The sequence below is a fragment of the Panthera uncia genome (assembly GCF_023721935.1).
Source record: "Panthera uncia isolate 11264 chromosome C1 unlocalized genomic scaffold, Puncia_PCG_1.0 HiC_scaffold_3, whole genome shotgun sequence".
Taxonomy (NCBI): Eukaryota; Metazoa; Chordata; class Mammalia; order Carnivora; family Felidae; genus Panthera; species Panthera uncia.
In genome coordinates, this window is record NW_026057584.1 from 65,317,855 (window position 1) to 65,338,051 (window position 20,197).

The 20,197-nt window shown below is 33.2% G+C and overlaps 1 protein-coding gene across 1 annotated transcript in view; it reads left to right on the forward strand.

Annotated features, from left to right (window-relative positions):
• The window catches only part of SCN7A (sodium voltage-gated channel alpha subunit 7), a 79,733-nt gene that overhangs the window by 12,769 nt on the left and 46,767 nt on the right, over positions 1 to 20,197 (forward strand). The window contains exons 2-8 of the mRNA XM_049615549.1: positions 6,679 to 6,917; positions 9,579 to 9,691; positions 10,046 to 10,135; positions 10,929 to 11,057; positions 12,478 to 12,569; positions 16,810 to 17,016; positions 19,783 to 19,852. Of these exons, the coding sequence (XP_049471506.1) occupies positions 6,679 to 6,917; positions 9,579 to 9,691; positions 10,046 to 10,135; positions 10,929 to 11,057; positions 12,478 to 12,569; positions 16,810 to 17,016; positions 19,783 to 19,852 (940 nt within the window). The remainder of the gene's footprint in view (positions 1 to 6,678; positions 6,918 to 9,578; positions 9,692 to 10,045; positions 10,136 to 10,928; positions 11,058 to 12,477; positions 12,570 to 16,809; positions 17,017 to 19,782; positions 19,853 to 20,197) is intronic.

Sequence of the window (20,197 nt, forward strand, 5' to 3'; positions counted from 1 at the left end):
ATTACCTCTCCCATCCCTAATCTAAACTGGTACTTCTTCCATATTCCATATTCCATATTCTTTTTGTGGTATTGCAATCAGTCATATGATCCAGATATATATGTATGTATATATACATGTGTATATATGTGTGTATGTGTTGTGTGCTTGCTTATTTATTTATTTATTTATTTATTTTAGCAGCTGCACCTGAAATACATGTTACCTGCTTTATTCTTACTATTAAAATAATGCTCAGAGCACCTTACTCTAGCAATCTGAGTAATTTAGATAACTACTGCCAGACTTCCTTCTAGAAAAGTTGTACCATTAACACTACCAAAAAAAGTTAATTAGAATGCTTATTTCCTCAAATCCTAGCCAGCAGTTTGCATCATGAAATTAGGACTTCCATTTTAAATTAGTATGAATATGTTGACTTAAGTTTTTTCAAATAAGTTTCATTGTTTAGATTTTTTTAAATTTTATTTTGCATTTAAATTATTGAACCATCTCAATCTTATTTGACTATAAGAAGTATATGGACAAGGATAATGGAAACTGCCCAATTCTGAACCTCAACATATATGCTCCACACAATACAGTACAAAATAAAAACAAATAGAACTATACAAACCCACACCATCAGCATAACTAGAAGGCAGAGAATGCCTGAACTTCAAAATGCCTGTAAAGCAAACCAAATTCATTTGCATGCTTTTTCATGCTCCAAAGGCCTTATGGAATATGGGTTCTAAATTTGATTTAAAATGACTAACAGAAAGAGAATATTCACCCTAATTGTGAAAATAATGGAGGTAAAAAGCATTTTCCGTGAACTTCCTTGTATCAGCTATGTAATAACCTCTATTTTCCCATTCTTATTTGAAACAAACTATTCAGTTTTTATGTAGATTCTAATTATACTAATGTTTCAAATTATGTTTAATGAGGGGCGCCTGGGTGGCGCTGCCGGTTAAGTGTCTGACCTTCGGCTCAGGTCATGATCTCATGGCTCACGGGTTTGAGCCCTGCATCAGGCTCTGTGCTGACAGCTCAGAGCCTGGAGCCTGCTTCAGATTCTGTGTCTCCCCCTCTTTCTGCCTCTCTCCTGCTCGTTCTCTCCCTCTCTCTCAAAAATAAATAAACATTAAAAAATTATGCTTAATGGTGATAACAAAATCACTCTGGGTAAAATAAAATTGTATGATAGATTAAAACTCAATTCTCAGTGATCCTAAATTTGGGTATCTACAGAAGAAAATACGGGAAGAAGTCATAGGCAGAGCACTGTTAAGTCATAGCCAAGACCACAGCCAAAATCATATGACAGAACCAGTACAGTGGGCATAATACCTCTGCTCAAACCACCAAAAATAAAGCACTGGTCACTGCCACTGGCTCCATTGCTACTGTTACTCCCAAAACTTATGGAAGTTCCTGATGAAGCTTCTGCCTCTATTGCAAAAGAAGGGATTCTCCACAGCATTTCTTATTTTGTGTGATTAAATCTAAATTAGAAATCTTGAGCTGATGCATTTGTTTTGTCTGGCAAGATCACATTGTCACTCCTTAGATCCATAAGACCCTGGAAAAGTCATTATCTACATTTTCTGGTCTTTTCCACTTCTGTTGCAGTAAGAGTCCCACCATGATTCATACAACAACAAATTTCCCCAATCTATGTAGATTACATTACTAGACAGCACCTCCTCCCTTCCAAATTAATGTCTTCTATGCTAGCTCACCTTCAATTTTACAAAATTTTCTGAAATATTTGACTTCGACACTTACATAAAGAAAATTTCCGGACAGTCCTACCTGACGTCAATCTGTCAGTTACTTAGTAAAGCAAGTTACCCCAGTAAGCCTATTGGTTTTTTAATATCTCTAAGGTAGCCATTCTGAGGTATCAATTGTTTACACTTATCTAAAAGTTTACAGTTTATAAACACTTTTGTGTTATCATTTAAAGATACTCAAAAACAACAACAACAACAAAAATAAAGATACTCAAATTTAGATTTAGACATACCTGAGTTAACATCTCCCTCCACCACATAACTAGCTATACAGTGATGGAGACATCATGAAACTCATCAATTTCTATTCCCCTGACTGGTAAAATGGTGACCACAAGGATAATATGTGAGAATATGAGGCAATAGAATTAAAAACATGTACGTTGAATGCCTCTCAAATCGTAGTCACTCAGTAATTGTAACTATAATTATATTTGCCATAATTGTTATGATAAATTTTGGCTTATCTCAAATGCTTAAAATTTGTTTTAAGGAGAATCTTTTTCCTATAAGAACGTACCTCTTTTCCCCATACTGATGCTGGCTCTGCTTCTTTCAACTGATGTCCAAGAGAATTGGCTTGCAGTTTCATCAAAAGTATAAAATATTAGTACAACTGGAACTTGTTAGAGTCCAAGTCTGAGTTTACTTTGATACATTCTTACCAAAAGCTTACTTTAGCTATTCAGTTTTTTTTTTGAAAGTAGTCTAATGGACAGATTATTAATCTTTCTATTTTTCAAGCCTTAGCATTATATTAAGATCACTCACTGGGAAGCATAGTACCTGGACCATATTTTATAAACTCCCCACAGAAATGCTTTCATTGAATTATGATTTAATGATCAATAATTTACAGTCTTCACTCAGCCATCTAAAAGTAGGATGCAAGCCACTTCCATCTGATAAGTGCTTGCATTTCTTTGTCATATCATAGAAGATAATGCCTACTGTCCATTCATTCACCTAGTCAACAATCCAGAGTAGTTTCATTCAACATCAAATTATTACTAAAGATGTATTCTGGGATAACTGACTGAGTTAGAAGAGAGAATTAGCACTGACAAAAACAGTACTGCGGTCCAGACTTTCTGTATATGGTCTGATTTAATATTTATGACCTTGTGAGGTACCTAAAGGATTCCAGAGTTTGCATACGAGGAAAGTATAGCAAGCTATGTTATCAAAGTATCACAGCTAGTAGGTGACGTAATAAGGAATCAAAGATTATTTTGCTATGTATGAGGTGATAACAGAAAAAAAAGAAAATTATATTTAGGCTACATAATAAGAAGACTGGCTTGCAAATTGAATTTTGAGGTTTCAATGGAAGGCATCCAAAAGTGTTTTCATTAACAATAGCATCTTTGCAATAAGTTTGAACCTCCCTTTAGGTCTACTTTTAAGAACAATATTCTCTACATATGCAAGCTTAATAATATTTGTTAGGAATTATGATGGATCCCTAAAAATATAAGATATTAAAAGTACTTTTATTATAATCTGAAAAAATGTAAAAAAAAAAAGATTTTGATTTTGTTAATTCAGTGCTGCATAGATTCAGTTTAGCTAATAGCCCAGACTTTTAGTTCATGTGATATTTTTAGGTTATGTAAAAATTCAATTCAACGATTTTAAGATTGAATAGTTCTAAAATTATAAGGCAACCAAGCAATATTTGGACCCATTTAAATTATCCTACTCAACTGTCAACAAGTCCATGATTTCATATGGCTGGTTACAGGGAAGATTAACGTCCAAATCACCCTATTCCATTTTTTTGCAGCTATTTAGAAAGTACTTTATTATTTTGAATCAAATCTATTCTGGCTTCATCTCAGTGATCCTAGTTCACCTTTTTTCTTTTTTTTTTTTTTCCAAATAATAGTTAAATCTAATTTCTCTTCTATGTGAGAAACATTCAGATACTTGGAAACAATAACGTTACACTTGAGTCTTTTCTGCTTCAACTAACATATTCTCCATTCTTTTAACCGGTCTGTAGATGATGTGACTTGAGTCTAATCAACATTCTGACCCCATCTGAAGACCCTTCAGTTTACATACAGACCTTTTGGATGTGGTCATGGAATGCAGCAGAATAGAGAAAGACTGTCTCCTCCATCTTCCTTCAAAGCAGACAAAGGTTATATTAGCATTTTTGGGCAGACACAAACCAGTATTGATTTATACTGCAATTACTATTAAGTAAACCCCCTTGGCAGTTTTCTCTGCTGCAAAAACACATCTACTGCACTTGTACTGATGGTTTGTTTTCATTCAAATTTCAAAACCTTACATGTATTCCTCCTATGAATTATTCTATTAAATTTGGTCCATTACTAAGATATAAAATCTTATCACAAATAAAAATTTATATTTACTTCCCACCTATTGTTTGCCAGCCACTGTACTTGGCATTTTCACCCATATAATTCTATTTATCCTTATTTAACCTGAAAAGGAATCCCAATTTTGTGACTGACAGATTCAAGATTATCAAGTAATTTTACTGAGCCTGCTAAGAATATTAGTAACAGAATTTAGTATTTTAACGTAGGTTTATTTAATTCCAAGGTTTATGATTTTGTTTATACTAGTCTATAACCACGAGTCATTAAGAAACTGTTTAATATGTATTCAAGGAATTCTATATAAGGAATACAATTTTGAAAGCTTATTAGATATTTTAAAGGGAGATTTTATATGTAAGGGCAAATTTCATTATCTGTAGATTGTATTTATAAATTATACTAATTCAAAGCATTTTGACTCCCATCAAGAAACTGTGATATGTGAAATGTGTTTGACAGGAATTAGGATGGAGAAAATCAGCAAAAGAACATATTTTTACATGAGAAAATAGAACAAAGTTTGTAAATGGGAAATTTGTGCATGAAATTATATTTAATGAAGACCAACTTCAGTGGCCTGTAGGATGACTTGAAATAGGCAAAGACCTAGAACTGAGAGAAACCTAGGGGCTCCAGGGTGGCTCAGTTGCTTGAGCCTCCGACTTGGTTTCAGGTCATGATCTCATGTCTGGTGAGTTCAAACCCCACATGGGGCTCTCTCCTGACAGCTCAGAGCCTGGAGCCTGCTTGGGATTCTGTGCCTCCCTGTCTCTTTGTCTCTCCCCTGCTTATGCTCTGTCTCTGTCTCTCTCTCAAAAATAAATAAACATTTAATTTTTTTTATTTTAAATTTTTTTAACGTTTATTTATTTTTGAGACAGAGAGAGACAGAGCATGAATGGGGGAGGGTCAGAGAGAGAGAGGGAGACACAGAATCTGAAACAGGCTCCAGGCTCTGAGCTGTCAGCACAGAGCCCAACGCGGGGCTTGAACTCATGAACCTCGAGATCATGACCTGAGCCGAAGTCGGACGCTCAACTGACTGAGCCACCCAGGCGCCCCCAATTTTTTTTTTTAACTGACAGATACCAGGGTGCCTGGGTGGCTCAGTCGGTTGAGCGTACGACTTCAGCTCAGGTCATGATCTCGGGGTTCGTGAATTCAAGCCCCGCATCGGGCTCTGTGCTGACAGCTCAGAGCCTGGAGCCTGCTTTGGATGCTGTGTCTCCCTCTCTCTCTGCCCTTCCCCCAGTCTCTCTCTCTGTCTCTCTCTCTCTCTCTCTGTCTCCCTCAGAAATAAATAAATGTAAAAAAATAAAAAAACAAAGAAACAAAAAAACTGAGAGATACCTGTAGAGACTACTAGAGCAATCCAGATATAGAATTGTAAAGATGACTACCATGACATAGATACGTAAATAATGGATAATATTTAACTACATAATTGAAAATAATTGTAGGAAAATTATTTTGTTCAGAGGAATTAATGACAAACAAAAATTTCATGAGTAATTTTCAAGGTATTAAGTTTGTGTATTTGTGTGTGTGGTTTTATTTTTGTTTTGGTTCTTTTCTTTTTTTTTTAAACTCAGTGCAGAGGAATTTTTTTAACATTTATTTATTTATTTATTTTGAGAGAGAGAGCATGCACATGTAAGTGGAGGAAGGGCAGAGAGAGAGGGAGAGGGAGAATCCCAAGCAGGCTCCACACTGATAGTGAAGAGCCTGTTGTGGGGCTTGATCTCAGGAACTGTGAGATCATGACTTGAGACGAAATCAAGAGTCCCATGTGTAACCTATTGAGCCACCCAGGTGCCCCTTGTTTTTTTCAATGGCTAAAAGGTAAAAGAGCAATTCTAGTCATTCAGGAAAAAAATGAATCTTGTTTTTACTTGGTGGAATTGCCACATAGATGATTCAGGGAAGAGAGTGTTTTGGGAAATGTACATGTAAATATCCATGTATAGTAATTGAAACTCAGTGTTTGCCTATGTATTCACCAAATAACAGATATAACATATGGAAAAGGCAGAATTTTAAAGGGTATCAAAGTTAAAAATTGTCATGAAGAACTGAGTTAAAGGAAGTAATAGAGCTATTAGCGGAGACACAGAAGAATGGGGCCCAAAGGCAGTGAAAAATGAGCTTAAAGAAGATAAGTCTAATTAATGGTTAAATACAGCTAAGAGAGGAATAATTGGATTTGGCTCCTCAAAAGTCTCTAGAACTTTAGAACTCTTTTATTTGAGAGAGAAACTGAAAGGCAGATTTTAATAAAACAAAGAGAATTCAGTAGATGTGTAAATGAAGTAGAATTGGTTATGAAGTAGAATTGGTTACGCATGAACTTACAAATAAATATAGTATCAAGTATAACAAAACCTAATCTAACAACTCATATCTACAAAACCTGGGAATTTTCCTTGAAAGCATGTGTTCAGTTTGGTGTTCACTTTTATTCATATCCTAAGCTTTTACAATTTAAAATTTTTCTTTATATACCCAAATTTTATATAGAACTGAAGAAAATACATTTCTTGCAGGTACAAAATTGGAAATGGCGTCCCCAGAACCAAAAGGCCTTGTCCCCTTCACCAGGGAGTCTCTTGAACTTATGAAACAGCATATTGCTAAAAAACACAATGAGGAACAAAGAAAAGATTTAAAGCCAAACACTGACTTGGAAGTTGGAAAAGAGCTTCCACTTGTTTATGGGAATCTTCCTCAAGGAATGGTGTCGGAGCCTTTGGAAGATGTGGACCCCTACTACAAGAATAAAAATGTAAGGATTAATTGAAGTTATCATGACTGCATTTTCATTATTTTTTTCAGATATGCAAAAAATGTAATTGAGATAGTATAAAAAAAGAATGAACAATTCCTGTCTTATCCCCAGAATTACTTGAAGAATCTACTAAATAATTGCACAATCCAAGGCCAAGCACAAAAATGATAAAAATAAGAGTAATTATGCTTAGTAAAGGCAGAAAGCAGTGTGGGCTGACAAAGCTGGAAGAGTCTTCCTCAAGAAAGTAGAATTTGAGTTACAACTTAGAGAACACTTCAAATTTTCACAATGCAAAGGGAAAATCTTGATATTAATTGGAATGGGAAGAGGCAGGGTGGTAATACAACTAGACCCTTGTTGCAAGTTGTGGGGAATAAAATGAAGTAATGAAGATGTCAACATGGATTTAATGTGGTGGCCAAAGGCTGATGTGATGAATGCAATGTTTAAGTAAGCTTAATATGAATATTTCTAAATTTACATGGAAGAGATAGGCTCAGAAAGATGATATAGAAAAAGAGAGCAGTCCAGGCCTTCAGTCACAGGGCCTGGATTATAGGAGCATCTCAGAGGAGGGGAAAAGGTAACAAACCTGAGAAGAAATATCAGGATTTGAAGACAGACTAATAATACCAAGATTTCCAGCCTGGAATAAGGGTGGTGGTACTAACAAAACTGAAACAACTCTAAAAAGACCAAGTTTGGGAGATATGAGGATTAGCCCTATTGTGGACAAATGTAATTTGATTTTCTTGTAAAGCATTCAGTGATAATTACCAAATGGGCAAAATGGAATTGAACCAAAGGCTCTAGATGAAAGGCAAAGTGATGATTTTGCATAACTATAACTCTTTGAAGTATTTGGCACCACAGAAGAGTATTGGCATTTTACAGTGTAAATGTATAGAGTAACAAAGATTCCAGTATCTCTGGTAGCTTCCATGGGTGTTATGCAGCATTAGCTATAAAACACCTGTAAAATCCTCAGAACATTTTAGTGAAAATCTTAAGTCCTCATCTCAATTATCTCTGCTTTTACTTTTGCTATGCATAAGACCTAACAGTTGATAAAACATAATAACCTTAGAAGTGACTCTAATATAGCAGAGTTCTGAGTTCTTTGTAGTCTATACAGATATGGTAGGCAAATCTAAGTTTGTTATTGAAGACAAAACCAAGGGTTTTTAAAAATAAAACAAGCCAAAAATTGTAAGGTAGTTTAGTATAAAAAGTAGTATTATTAATGATGATGCAAAATCATTAAATGTGAATTATATTGTTTATTTTGTTAAGGGGGGCATACCAATAAATAATTCTAAAATTAAATAATTTCAGCACTTAAACTTTATCGAGAATAATTGCTATATCTGGAATTTACTCATTACTTCACAATAACATAAACTAGTTGATGACACATATATTACCTCTTGTATGAAGTTTGAGATTGTTCTAATAAATAACAGAAAGCACATTTTAAATAATCAGATTTTTCTTGGCCCTTTTATTTTTCTCTTTGCATTTCAAATGGAAAGAGGGAAAATAACTACAATACAGACATCCACAGATTGTATATTAGGGAAGTATTTTATTGAGGAGAAGTAGCAGTTTGGTTTTCATTTAGAACATGTATTCATAAACTATCAATGAATATACATATTTATATTCGCTAGTATATTTATATATATACACAAGTGTAAATACCAATATACAGTCACCATAGATACCTCTAATATATAATTATGTCATATATAATTCTATAGTATATAATAGACTGTATTTTATATATATCATGTAGTATATTATATTGTTCATATTGCATTATATACTACATTATATATTATGTTATAGTATAATCTATATAATATTCAATATATATGATGTATTTTTACTCACACCATAATAAATGAATTTTCCAAATGAATATGTATATTTAATAAAAGTGTATATGTGTATGTGTGTATATATAGACATACATGCAAAGACATACATACGTAGGTAGATACTTTCACTGTGTCTCTATAATATATAATAATATAATATAGATACACATATGTACACATGTATACATATATAACTCATTTTTAGGATGTTTCTAATCTTTCATTATTTTTGGATTTAATGTTTCTATATTCCAATACATTTATCTTACATAATGTAACTTTCTGTTTTAGGTGTGTTTATGTCAATGATAACATACAAGCGGTTTTTATACCATAGATAATTACTAGTGATTAATAAAATATTTCAGTGAATTGGGTCGTTTTTACTGTTGTAATCCCATACCTTATTTTCTCTGAAATAAAATTAACCTTTTTTATATTCATTAAATTTGATTTCTTTAATTGCATTCTCATGAGCCATCAGGATATCGATTTCTTCCTTTTACACCATTTGACAGGAAAACTTGAGGTTTTGAGTGTGGCAAATGGCTTTCTTAAGTAGAACACTGGCAAAAGAAAAAGTGGTAGATAAACCTAAATATCAATGAAAATGTTTTTAAAAATTAGCCTTTCCATTTGATTTAGTCTCTAAAAGGATATCATAATATAAGAAACGTGTTAACTGTTAGAATTCACGACTGAAAGGATCATTAGCAATATGTTGTGTAATGGATGAGATTATAGTTCCTAGTTGATGTTCTTTTTTGTTTTACAGACTTTCATAGTATTAAATAAAAAAAGAACAATCTTCAGATTCAGTGCCACTTGGTGTACATTTTCTCCTTTCAGTGTGACTAGAAGAACAACTATTAAGATTTTGGTTCATCCATATCCTTTTCTATTGGCTTTGGACTGTACTAATATCAGATGCAACTATTCTAGTCAAATATCACTGCAGTACTTTTCTCTTATGAATTAATATCTCATTTTGGGTCATATTGGAATCTGGATTGTAACTGCACTAAGTGTTCCATATTTGAAAATACATTTAAAATATATTTTCTAGCACACCCAACAGTAGTGAATATTAACAAATCTTAATCCTCCTGTTTTTCAATATGAATAGTATACTTTTTGACATTTAAGAAGCTATTTTATCTAATGTATATACATATAAGCAAATTATAGAGACGTATATTTCCAATATTATTTTTTATCCATTATTCCTTGACTGTAACCTACCTTTTTCCGACTGTTCATATTAATTAGTGTCCTGATTGACTGCATGTTTATGCCCATGACTGAGTTGCCAAAATGGGGCCCAGCATTACAGTAAGTCATATAATTTTATTATACATTATCTCATATACAATTATATTTTATATTTAACATATTGTATTACAGTATGTTATATACTATATATTTAACATTTCATAATTTACTATTTATATTTCATATATAATATTATAACATTCATTGTATATAATATAATATTTGTACATACAGCACAATTAGCAAATTAGTAAAAACACATGTGTCAATTAAACAATTTTAATGTTTTGGTGATGAGAATAGTTTGGGATGTGAATAGTGTGGCTTTCGTTGGACTACAGTGATGGAAAGACCCATTAAAATTTCTAGAGAAGAAGCCTTTCTACCTCTCAAACTTTAATTGTATTCTTAAAACTAACTGATTTTGGAAGGTAAATATAAAACTGATTCACCACAGAAATTCTTATATATGCACATAATAAAATTAGTTATTTCATACTCCATTATAATTCAGTTAATTATTGCGGGATTTCCAATATGGAATGAATTTGATACTTTTTATTTTCATTATTTTCCAAAACATGTATCAAGACTATAACCCTAGCTAGGGCTTGTTGAAAAGATTGATAGTCAAATTTCATGGTTAATGCTGTAAGACATAGCCCACCATAAAAGCCCTAACTAAAGCCCTACCCTATGGTTCAATGGGCTTATGCTTTTTTGTTACCTGGTTGGTTGGTAGATTGGTTGGTTGGTTGGTTGATTGGTTGACAAATAGTTATCACAGACATAGTATTGGAGCTGACAATGTATTATTCTCACTTTCAATGTCTATCTGAAAATTTTTCTGCAGGAATACTTTGCTTGGAATTTACACATTTGAAATACTTATAAAACTCATTGCAAGAGGCATCTGGGTAGAACCTTTTTATTTCTTTGGTGATCCATGGAACTGGCTTGATTTCAGTGTAACTTTGTTTGAGTGAGTATTTCTTTAAATTCCAAACATCTTAATAACTTGCTAAGCAAGTACTTTTCATGAAGAAACATTGAGATTGACAAAGTTTTCTGCTTGTAAAATTTCTGTGAACAAAAATATTTCATAAATTATAACCATAATGCATTCTCTCAGGCAGGCCCAACTGAACTAGCCCTCAGAATATGCAATGAAAATGGAAGGAATGGGATATTATTTGTGTTTTCTATCTGAAGCAAAAACAACAGAGGTTGAATTTTGGAACTTTAAGTGATTATTTTCAGTGGGCAGAAAATCTCTTGGAGACTTATGAGACAATCCTAACAAATTTGATTTTATCTCCAACCTACATTTTATTTAGCTACATTGCTTGAGACCAATAAACATACTAGATATCAGAATAAGGTATTTTAAACACACATACACACACACTTCCAAGAGTGTTACATTAAATTCTAATGGTTGACATGAATACTCGTTTTTCAATGCTTTTGTTTAGTGTGTTCTGTTTTATGGCTAAGGAAATGATGACTGGCATCAAACTCCTATTAAAAATAACTTAAACTAATATTCTATTTATACATTTGGGGTTGACTTTTTTAAAGAAACAAAAAGCATATAATCAATGCTTGCCATGTTGTAAGCAATAAAAAAAATAGTAGCTAATATCACTGAAATTATTATCACTACTACTTCTATTACTGCTATTATTTCTGCTATTGCCATTGCTGGTAGCTAATACTTAGCCCCATGTGCCAGATGCTGTGCTATCCATTTCACATCATTCGCCTAGTTAATCCCCACAAAAAGTCTTCGAATTAGGAAGTATTATTATACCCGCTTTACTTTTGAGGAAACTGAGGCAAGAAAGAATCAGTAATTTTTCCATGTCACACAGCTAGTAAGTTGGGAGCCTGGATTTCTACACAAAGGACTCTGGCGACAGTCTGTGCCCTTGATCACTATATACCCTCCCTGCCTTCTGCTGTCATCAACACCATTATCACCATCATCATCACCATCGTGATCATCAAAACCCTAAGTGCTTAAAGTAAATCTCATTACTTAAAAAGCTATAGATTTTTCTTATTTTTAACCACCTTTCACTGACTAGATAACAAAATATTTATGAACATAATATAGAGTATTTGGTATGGAATTATGACTACTCACAGTGTCAATGGTTTATAAACTGTCACAATTTGTTTGTAGAGTAGTATTTACCTGGCTATCTCGCACTGTAGCAATCTTTTTCTTCCAATCAATAATATAAGTATTTGCAAAATAAAACAGTGAGAGCAAGGAAAATTTTTGCATATGTGCTTTTAAAAATAACTTTTAAATAGTAAAAGTAAAAAGTAAAAAGCCAAACATAAGCAATATAAACTCAACATGACTTCTAAATAACTCTAACTTAATTCCACAGGCATGTAACAAGGTACTTACCTCTAAACTTCATTCCAATATTTCGAATTACAAGAAATTTGAGAATTTTGAAAATTATTCCTTTAAACCAAGGTAAGAAATGGCATTTAGTTCTTGTCTTTATTTTGATTTATGTACTCCCCTGTATTAATTTGTACTCTCCTGTCATTGCTTGGAGAAATACTAAATTGACCAGTGTTTTGTCTTTAAAATCATGAATTATCTGATCTAGAAGTTTACTTCAGCCACTCCAGAAAAGGTAAAAAAAAAAATCACATTTATTTGAGTTGGGTTCAGTACTTACGATAACAAAATATAGACATTAATCAAAATATATTATATTCTACTTATTCATTGCATCTTAAGTATTCTTGCACCTTATAAAACTGTCTTTATACTTCTGAGAGAGATAGAAATCTATACAGATATCTAATCTGCTTTCTTTTCCTCACTACATCTAAAAATGAGTTGAAATGAACAAAATAATATAAAATAAGATAAATTCCATTTGGCTCGGAGTGCTTGGATAGGATGCATTCCACATGCCACAGAGTTCAAGGAGGTTCTGCTGAATAAGTAGAGCTGTGACCACGTTGATGGAAGATGCTGAGGACTAATTTACAGCTCCCATTTCTAAAGATCTCCTAGAGAAATCCACCTACACCTTCTAATTTGTGTTAAGAATGAATAAAAACAATCAGCTAGGAACAGCTCCGCTCAGTGTTGTTGGCCACTGAGTCAGAAGTCTGAAACAGGTGGACCAATAAACACAGAGGCAAATGTCATAATACCAAAAATTATATCTACAGATAATTTTTGTCCACTGCAAAACCATCAATAAGGCCAGATATATGTGTACAATGTACTTGGAGTCCAGGCAGGGAAAAACAGCAAGAAGATTGAAGAATGTGGTGATGGGTGGTGTATGGCCCTGTGGATAAATTAAAACATTGATTTATGCACATTAAGTGGCTGAATTATATGATTTATGAATTCTAGCTCAATAAAGCTATTTAAGAAAAATGGCCTATGCATGGCAAATTCATCAAACCCGGGAAACAAGTAGCAGTGAGAGTTGCCCTGGTAGGAATTCCCACAATTCAAGCTCCCTTATGACTTTCCGCAAATTGCTAGAACACAAAGTTGCATCACCTGAGTCTTCATCTTAGGCTCAGGATTAAAGATTATAGAACAAATCAGGTGAATCCAAGCTAATACAAGAAGAACATACTCACTGGAGTTAGAAACACATAGGCTGATAAAAACTGCTCATTTTTTCAAGGGAGAAAATAATCCAGGTGCATAAGCAATACAGTGTATGAAAGTATTTTGTAATACAAAACGAGAAATATACTATTTAAGAGAATGAAAATAATCCTCTTTTTTCTTTAAAAAATATGCTCTAAGGAATAGGGGCTAGCATAAGAAATCATCTTTTTTTGTAGGCCTTCAGAAGAAAACCTAGACTCTTTGGAAAAGTCTCTACTTATGTCTTCTGCCCATTTCTCCCCTGGATTATTTGTTTTTTGGATGTTGAGAAGCTTTTTATCTTTTGCACAGTGAAGGAAACAATCAACAAAACTAAAAGGCAACTGATGAAATGGGAGAAAATATTGGCAAATGACATATCAGATAAAGGGTTAGTATCCAAAATCTATAAAATCTTATCAAACTCAACACACCAAAACCAGACAATCCAGTGAAGAATTGGGCAGAAGACATGAATAGATAGATACTTTTCCAAAGAGTCCAGGTTTTCTTCTGAAGCACTACAAGAAAGATGATTTCTTATGTACTACACTGTATGTTAACTAACTTGAATTTAAATGAATAAGTTAAAATTAAAAATTAAAAAAGGAGAAAACCTAGACTCAAGGGCAAGATGAAAATGAGATGATGAAATAGACAAACAAAAAGTAATAAAAACTATAATACCCTTTCAAAAAAAAGTGATAAAAACTATAATACCCTTGGTGAATAAATATCTAATGGTAATAGAAGCATTAGAATATGGTATTATCAGGGCACCTGGGTGGCTCAGTTGGTTAAAGATCAGGCTCCTGACTTCTGCTTGGGTCATGATCTCATGGTTCATGGGTTGGAGCCCCACATAAGGCTCCACCTGGAGCTCTCTCCCTCTCTCTCTCTCTCTCTCCCTCTCTCTCTCTCTATCCTCAGCTTTCTCTCTCTCTGAAAACAACATAAAAAAAATTAATAAAAATATAAATAAATAAATAAATAAATAAATAAATAAAAAAGAATTGCACATAGCAAAAAAAAAAATTAATAGTATGATTCCAAGTGGCAAAAAAAGGCTATAAATAAGTATTTCTGGATGATAGAAATTATAATTTGTTTATTTAATCTAGATATCTCATTTCTTTTAAACCATAGGAATAACTTTTTTTTAACCCTATCCTAAGACATTAAAGAAACCCAATCATCCAACAAGGTAATTAAAAAAGATTTTCAGGAGCACCTGGGTGACTCAGTTGGTTAAGCATCTGACTTTGGCTCATGGTTCATGAGGTCTAGCCCCAGGTCAAGGTCTGTGCTGACAGCTCAGAGCCTGGAGCCTGCTTTGGATTCTGTGTCTCCCTCTTTATCTGCCCCTCCCCTGTTCTCACTCTGCCTCTCTTTCACTCTCTCTCTCTCTCTCAAAAATAAACATTAAAAAATTTCTAAATAAAAAAATAGATTTTCAATTCTCACAATAATATATGAAACAGGTATTATTAACCCCATTTTAAAGCTAATAAAACGGAAACAGAAATATTGATAACATCGCAGAACTAGTATAGTCTTCTCCATTGTTGAGCTGAACAGTTATTAGGATCCTAAATATAAACAGACCAACAACAAATAAGAAGAGAGTAAGGGAAAAAAGAGAAGAAGGAAGGCAGGAAGACAGGCAGGAAGGAAAATACATAGTATTATCTATGAAGTACAATTACAGTGTTTTTGTTTTTTGTTTCTTTATGTTTTCAGAATTGAGCTTTGTTTAAAAAAATTTTTTTTAATTGAAATGCAGTTGATGCACAATGTTACATCAATTTTAGTGTACAACATAGTGATTCTATCAGTCTGTTATGCTATCCTCACCACAACTGTAGCTACCATCTGTCAATATACAGTCCTATTACAATACCTTTGGCCAAATTCCCCATGCTGTACCTTTCATCCCCATGACTTATTCATTCCATAACTGGAGGCCTGTACCTTCCACTCCTCTTTACTAATTTTGTCCATCTCCCAAACCCTTCCCCTCTTGCAACCGCCAGTCAGTTCTCTTTATTTATGAGTCTGTTTATCCTTTTTGTTAATTTGTTCATTTGGTTTAGTTTTTAGATTCCACATATATGTGAAATCATATGGTGTTTGCCTTTTGCTGCCTGACTTACTTCACTTAACACAATACCCTCTAGATCTATCCATGTTGTAGCAAATGGCAAGATCTCATTCTTTTTTATGCCTGAATTACATTCTATCACATGTGTAAATGACATCTCTTTATCCATTCATCTATCAATGGACACTTAGGTTGCTTCCTGATCTTGGCTATTGTAAATAATGCTGCAATAAACATAGGGGTGCATGTATCTTTTTGGATTAGTGTTTTCTTTGGATAAATACCCAGCAGTGTAATTACTGGATTTTACTCTAGCTCTAGTTTTAATTTTTGGGGGGAAACTCCAATTTGCATTCCCACCAACAGTGCGTGAGATTTCTGGAGCAGGTTTTCTTTAATAAATAGAAAAATGAGTTCCTTAAATAAAGTCAGCTTTAAGGCTGAATTCTTGATTAGTAAGTGTTCTGATGTAAATACAGCCTGCATATATCACCATTGTGTATTATTGTTCTTAATTTCTTCATGTCCTACTTAATCAGTTCTAAAAATTGAATTCTTAGAAAGTTAATGAAAGAATAGTATAGAATACTGCTATTTCAAACTGTTTGTTTTGACAACATTTGTAATCCATTTTGATTTATAACTTCACACTTTTACTTATGCTTATAAACAATGGTGGTTGGTATGGAAAGCAGTAACCAAGAGAAAAAGTCTTGTTCTTTATAGTATAGGGAAACAAATAACTAATTTTAAAATTTGTGTCTGAATAATTTTTTATCAGGTGTAACAAATTAGCAATAAGATAGAAACCTCAAAGTTTGGACTTTTATTCATTTTATTTATTAGATATAGATAATGTATTTTAGATTATAAAATACAAAGCTGCTGATTTTAATGGGCTAGGCATTTGCCATGGAGGAATTTTGCTAATGCTGCTTTACTAAGATATTTTACTTTATCAAAAACAAACCTTTCTCTTTTTAGGTCTGAAGTCTTTTGTAGGAATCCTGACCCACTGCTTGAAGAAACTTACTGGTGTCATTATCCTAACTCTGTTTTTTCTGAGTGTATTTTCTCTGATTGGCATGGGGCTCTTCATGGGCAATCTGAAGCATAAGTGTTTGCGATGGCCCCAAGAAAATGAAACTGTAACCCTGCACAACAGAACTGAAAATCCATATTATATTCGAGGTAAGAATCACTTGCCATCCGCATCAAAAAAATTAAAACTTTTCTTAAAGGCCGAGCAGCCTTCACAGAAATGTTGGACACTCAGCTTCAGAACAAACTTCTTGTAAACGTTGTAACTATGCTCAAGTACATGCATCCCCTGCTTTTTGAAAGTTCACGTTTCGCCGCTTAGCTTTTACCAAAGCCCTACATGAGTACCTGTTTTCGCTAACAGAGGAAATCTGAAGAGGATTTTCACTTTTATGAAAATGACTAAAAGCAAAAATAGCATTCAGCATTTGTTTTGCAGCAAGCCATCCTAGAGGTAGTGCACGGAGAGGAGTCTGGCCCCACAAAAGCTCCCTCCCCTAGAGCCACATTCAGCATCTCAACATCAAGCTGCCATAGCTTTGAATTATGTGTGTGAGCACCTGTGCCTTATTTCAGTTTATTTCGTGCATCTGTTAGCAAGATGTGTCCTAAAGTATCAGAAAAGCCTAAGAGAGGTTATTTTGGATGCCTGGCCATGCTCACAAACTTTTCCCTATAAACTAATGGTAATTGTTTCTTTATGCCATTTCCATTTACAAAAAGTTTTATTAGGAATGTTCTGCTTTTGGATAGCAGGGGAAACCTATACTGATATGGATCAGTTTCATTTATGAGGACTGCAAAGTTCCAATCTTCAGACAGTTCAATAAGGGAAACCTATGTTTGGAATTGCTAAGTTTTGTAAATTTTATCCTTTAAAAAATAAATATAACCAAAGTCTTACTTTAAATTTCATCAAAGTAGAATCCTCACAATACTACCTTTATTTAATAAAGTTTTTTGAAGTATAAATTTACGTTTACTCATTAGCAATTTTAAAGTGACCTTATAAATTAAAAAATGGCCTGCATTATAGAAATTCTTTCTATTCTTGGATTTCAATTACTGCTGATCATTTTAAATGCTTTGGGTCATCCTTTGGTAAATATTAAACATATTTTAGGCTAATAGTAATAATGCCAAAATAAATATTGCTTGGCTTTTATATGTAAGTAATTCATATGCCTGATCACATATCTTTGCCATAATCCTGCAGAGAAGTGAATGACCCCTGTTACAAACAGAAAAATGGAAGTTCAGAGAAATTCAGTGAGTGTTCCAGCATATTATTACTATTCATTGATTAAAACTAGGATTCTAACCATGATCAGTCTGGCTTTCAAATCCATGCCCTCTCCATCAGGCTGTACTCTCCTATTGGATTTTTTGCTCATATTAAAATTATTGGGTCCTTTTTGATAGTATTTAGAAAAAAATAAAAGTGTATTTTTAAACTAATAAAAATAAAATGTTGAATTTTTTGTAGTCCCTCTGCATGACTTTTATTTGTATTTGAATATATTAAGTCACAAAACAAATCTGAATAAATTTTACTCTCTGGCTTACCCCATAATATCATTATGATTCAAGTCATATAAAATTATTGGTATATGAATATGTGAAATGTTTCCTTATTATATGTGTCTATTCTATGGTCTTGATTCTAGTGGTAAGACAACAGAAAATGGATATTAAATCTTAGATTCCAGTTGAAATACTCTTTGGTTTCTTTAGTTATAACAAAATATGCAAATTACATAAAAATAAACAGTATTTACTACTTTACTGGTTATTGCTAGGAAAACAAATCCAGGCTCATCTTAGCATAATAGTATATGATAAAGAAATCACTTTTTAAAAATTACCACTTTAAAATTTGTCCAATTATAGTCATTCCATCTCCTCTAAAAACATGTTAGGAATGCTAAAAATATTATATGTGTAAAATGTTATTTAACCTAATTGCCATGTCATAGTCCTTGCACTTAGAAGAGTATTTGGGACTGCCCACTTCTACTAACGTCAAATTTCATTTGGTTTTTGACTGCCATTTAAAAGGTTTGATCAATGGTTCCTAACTATGATTTAAAAATTCTTCTAAAATTATTTTAGTCAACAAGTTAAAGTGACATTATTTGAGATTGGAGTAATTCAATTGTGTGTGTGTATATGTATACATATATATGTATACACTTACATGTATATAATTTTACATACACACTCATACAATCAGGACAGATCTCATGTGTTCTTCTCTGTGATTAAAATTCAGAACCTAAAATCAATGCTCCTAAGCATGCATGTTCCCATCCCTGGTAGCTCATATCTAAAAACACAATTTACATTTTGAATTACAGCACATTAAGGATACCTGAATAACTTGTATGGGCTAAGATTCAAATTAACTTAAACTGTGATTAGAACTGGTGACATCAGGCAAGTAACTGGCACTGGATACTCAGTGTAGAAAAATAAGCTTCAGAGTGGGAAGAGAATGGCAGTTGAACCCAAAGGCAGAAATATGGTCTTTTGTGAAGGAAGATCATTTAGGAATAAGCCCTGTAAGAAAAGGTCCTCAGCTTTCAAACACTTCAGTCTTGGGAATTTTTCCTTCACAGGTCCTGTCATACCTGACTGGTTATATTCATTTTCCAGAACTCTATTTTTAAAAGGGATTCTCCTCTTTGTATGCTGAGCTGTTACTTTTGGGGCAGTGACGTATGTGGATTTCCAGAGGTCTCTTGGCCTCTTCATCACATGCTAGGGATGCGTAGGGTTTTGCAGATTTTTTTTTAAAAAGGCCTTCCTTTTCACTATAGCAAGGAATGTTCCTCTTCTATGCAGATATAGACGGATATCAGATATGCTGTTTGTTCAAAATTAGATACAGAATATAATTTCTTTCCTATTTTTCAGAAACAGAAAATTTTTATTATTTGGAAGGAGAAATATATGCTCTTCTTTGTGGCAACAGAACAGATGCTGGGTAAGTGGTGTTAATGTTCTTGTATCAAGTCAGTATCATTGATCCATAGTATTTATTGAATGGTTATTGCTTTGGCTTATTTTTCTCATCTAATAACATTATCTCATTTTATCACTAAAACCATGCTGAGAAGTATACAACATGGAATACTATTAATCTGATTTTACGGGAAAAAGCAATAAACAGACTAGTTAAATGATTTATTCAAGGTCAAGAAGTTAGTAAGTGGCAGGTCTGAGGTCTGATCTTCTGTTTTCAGTATGCCCCAGAGCTAGTAGGAATTATCAAGAAAGACGGTATAATCTTTTCTTTGGCTAGAAGCCTTTGAAGAGAAGAAATATGAAA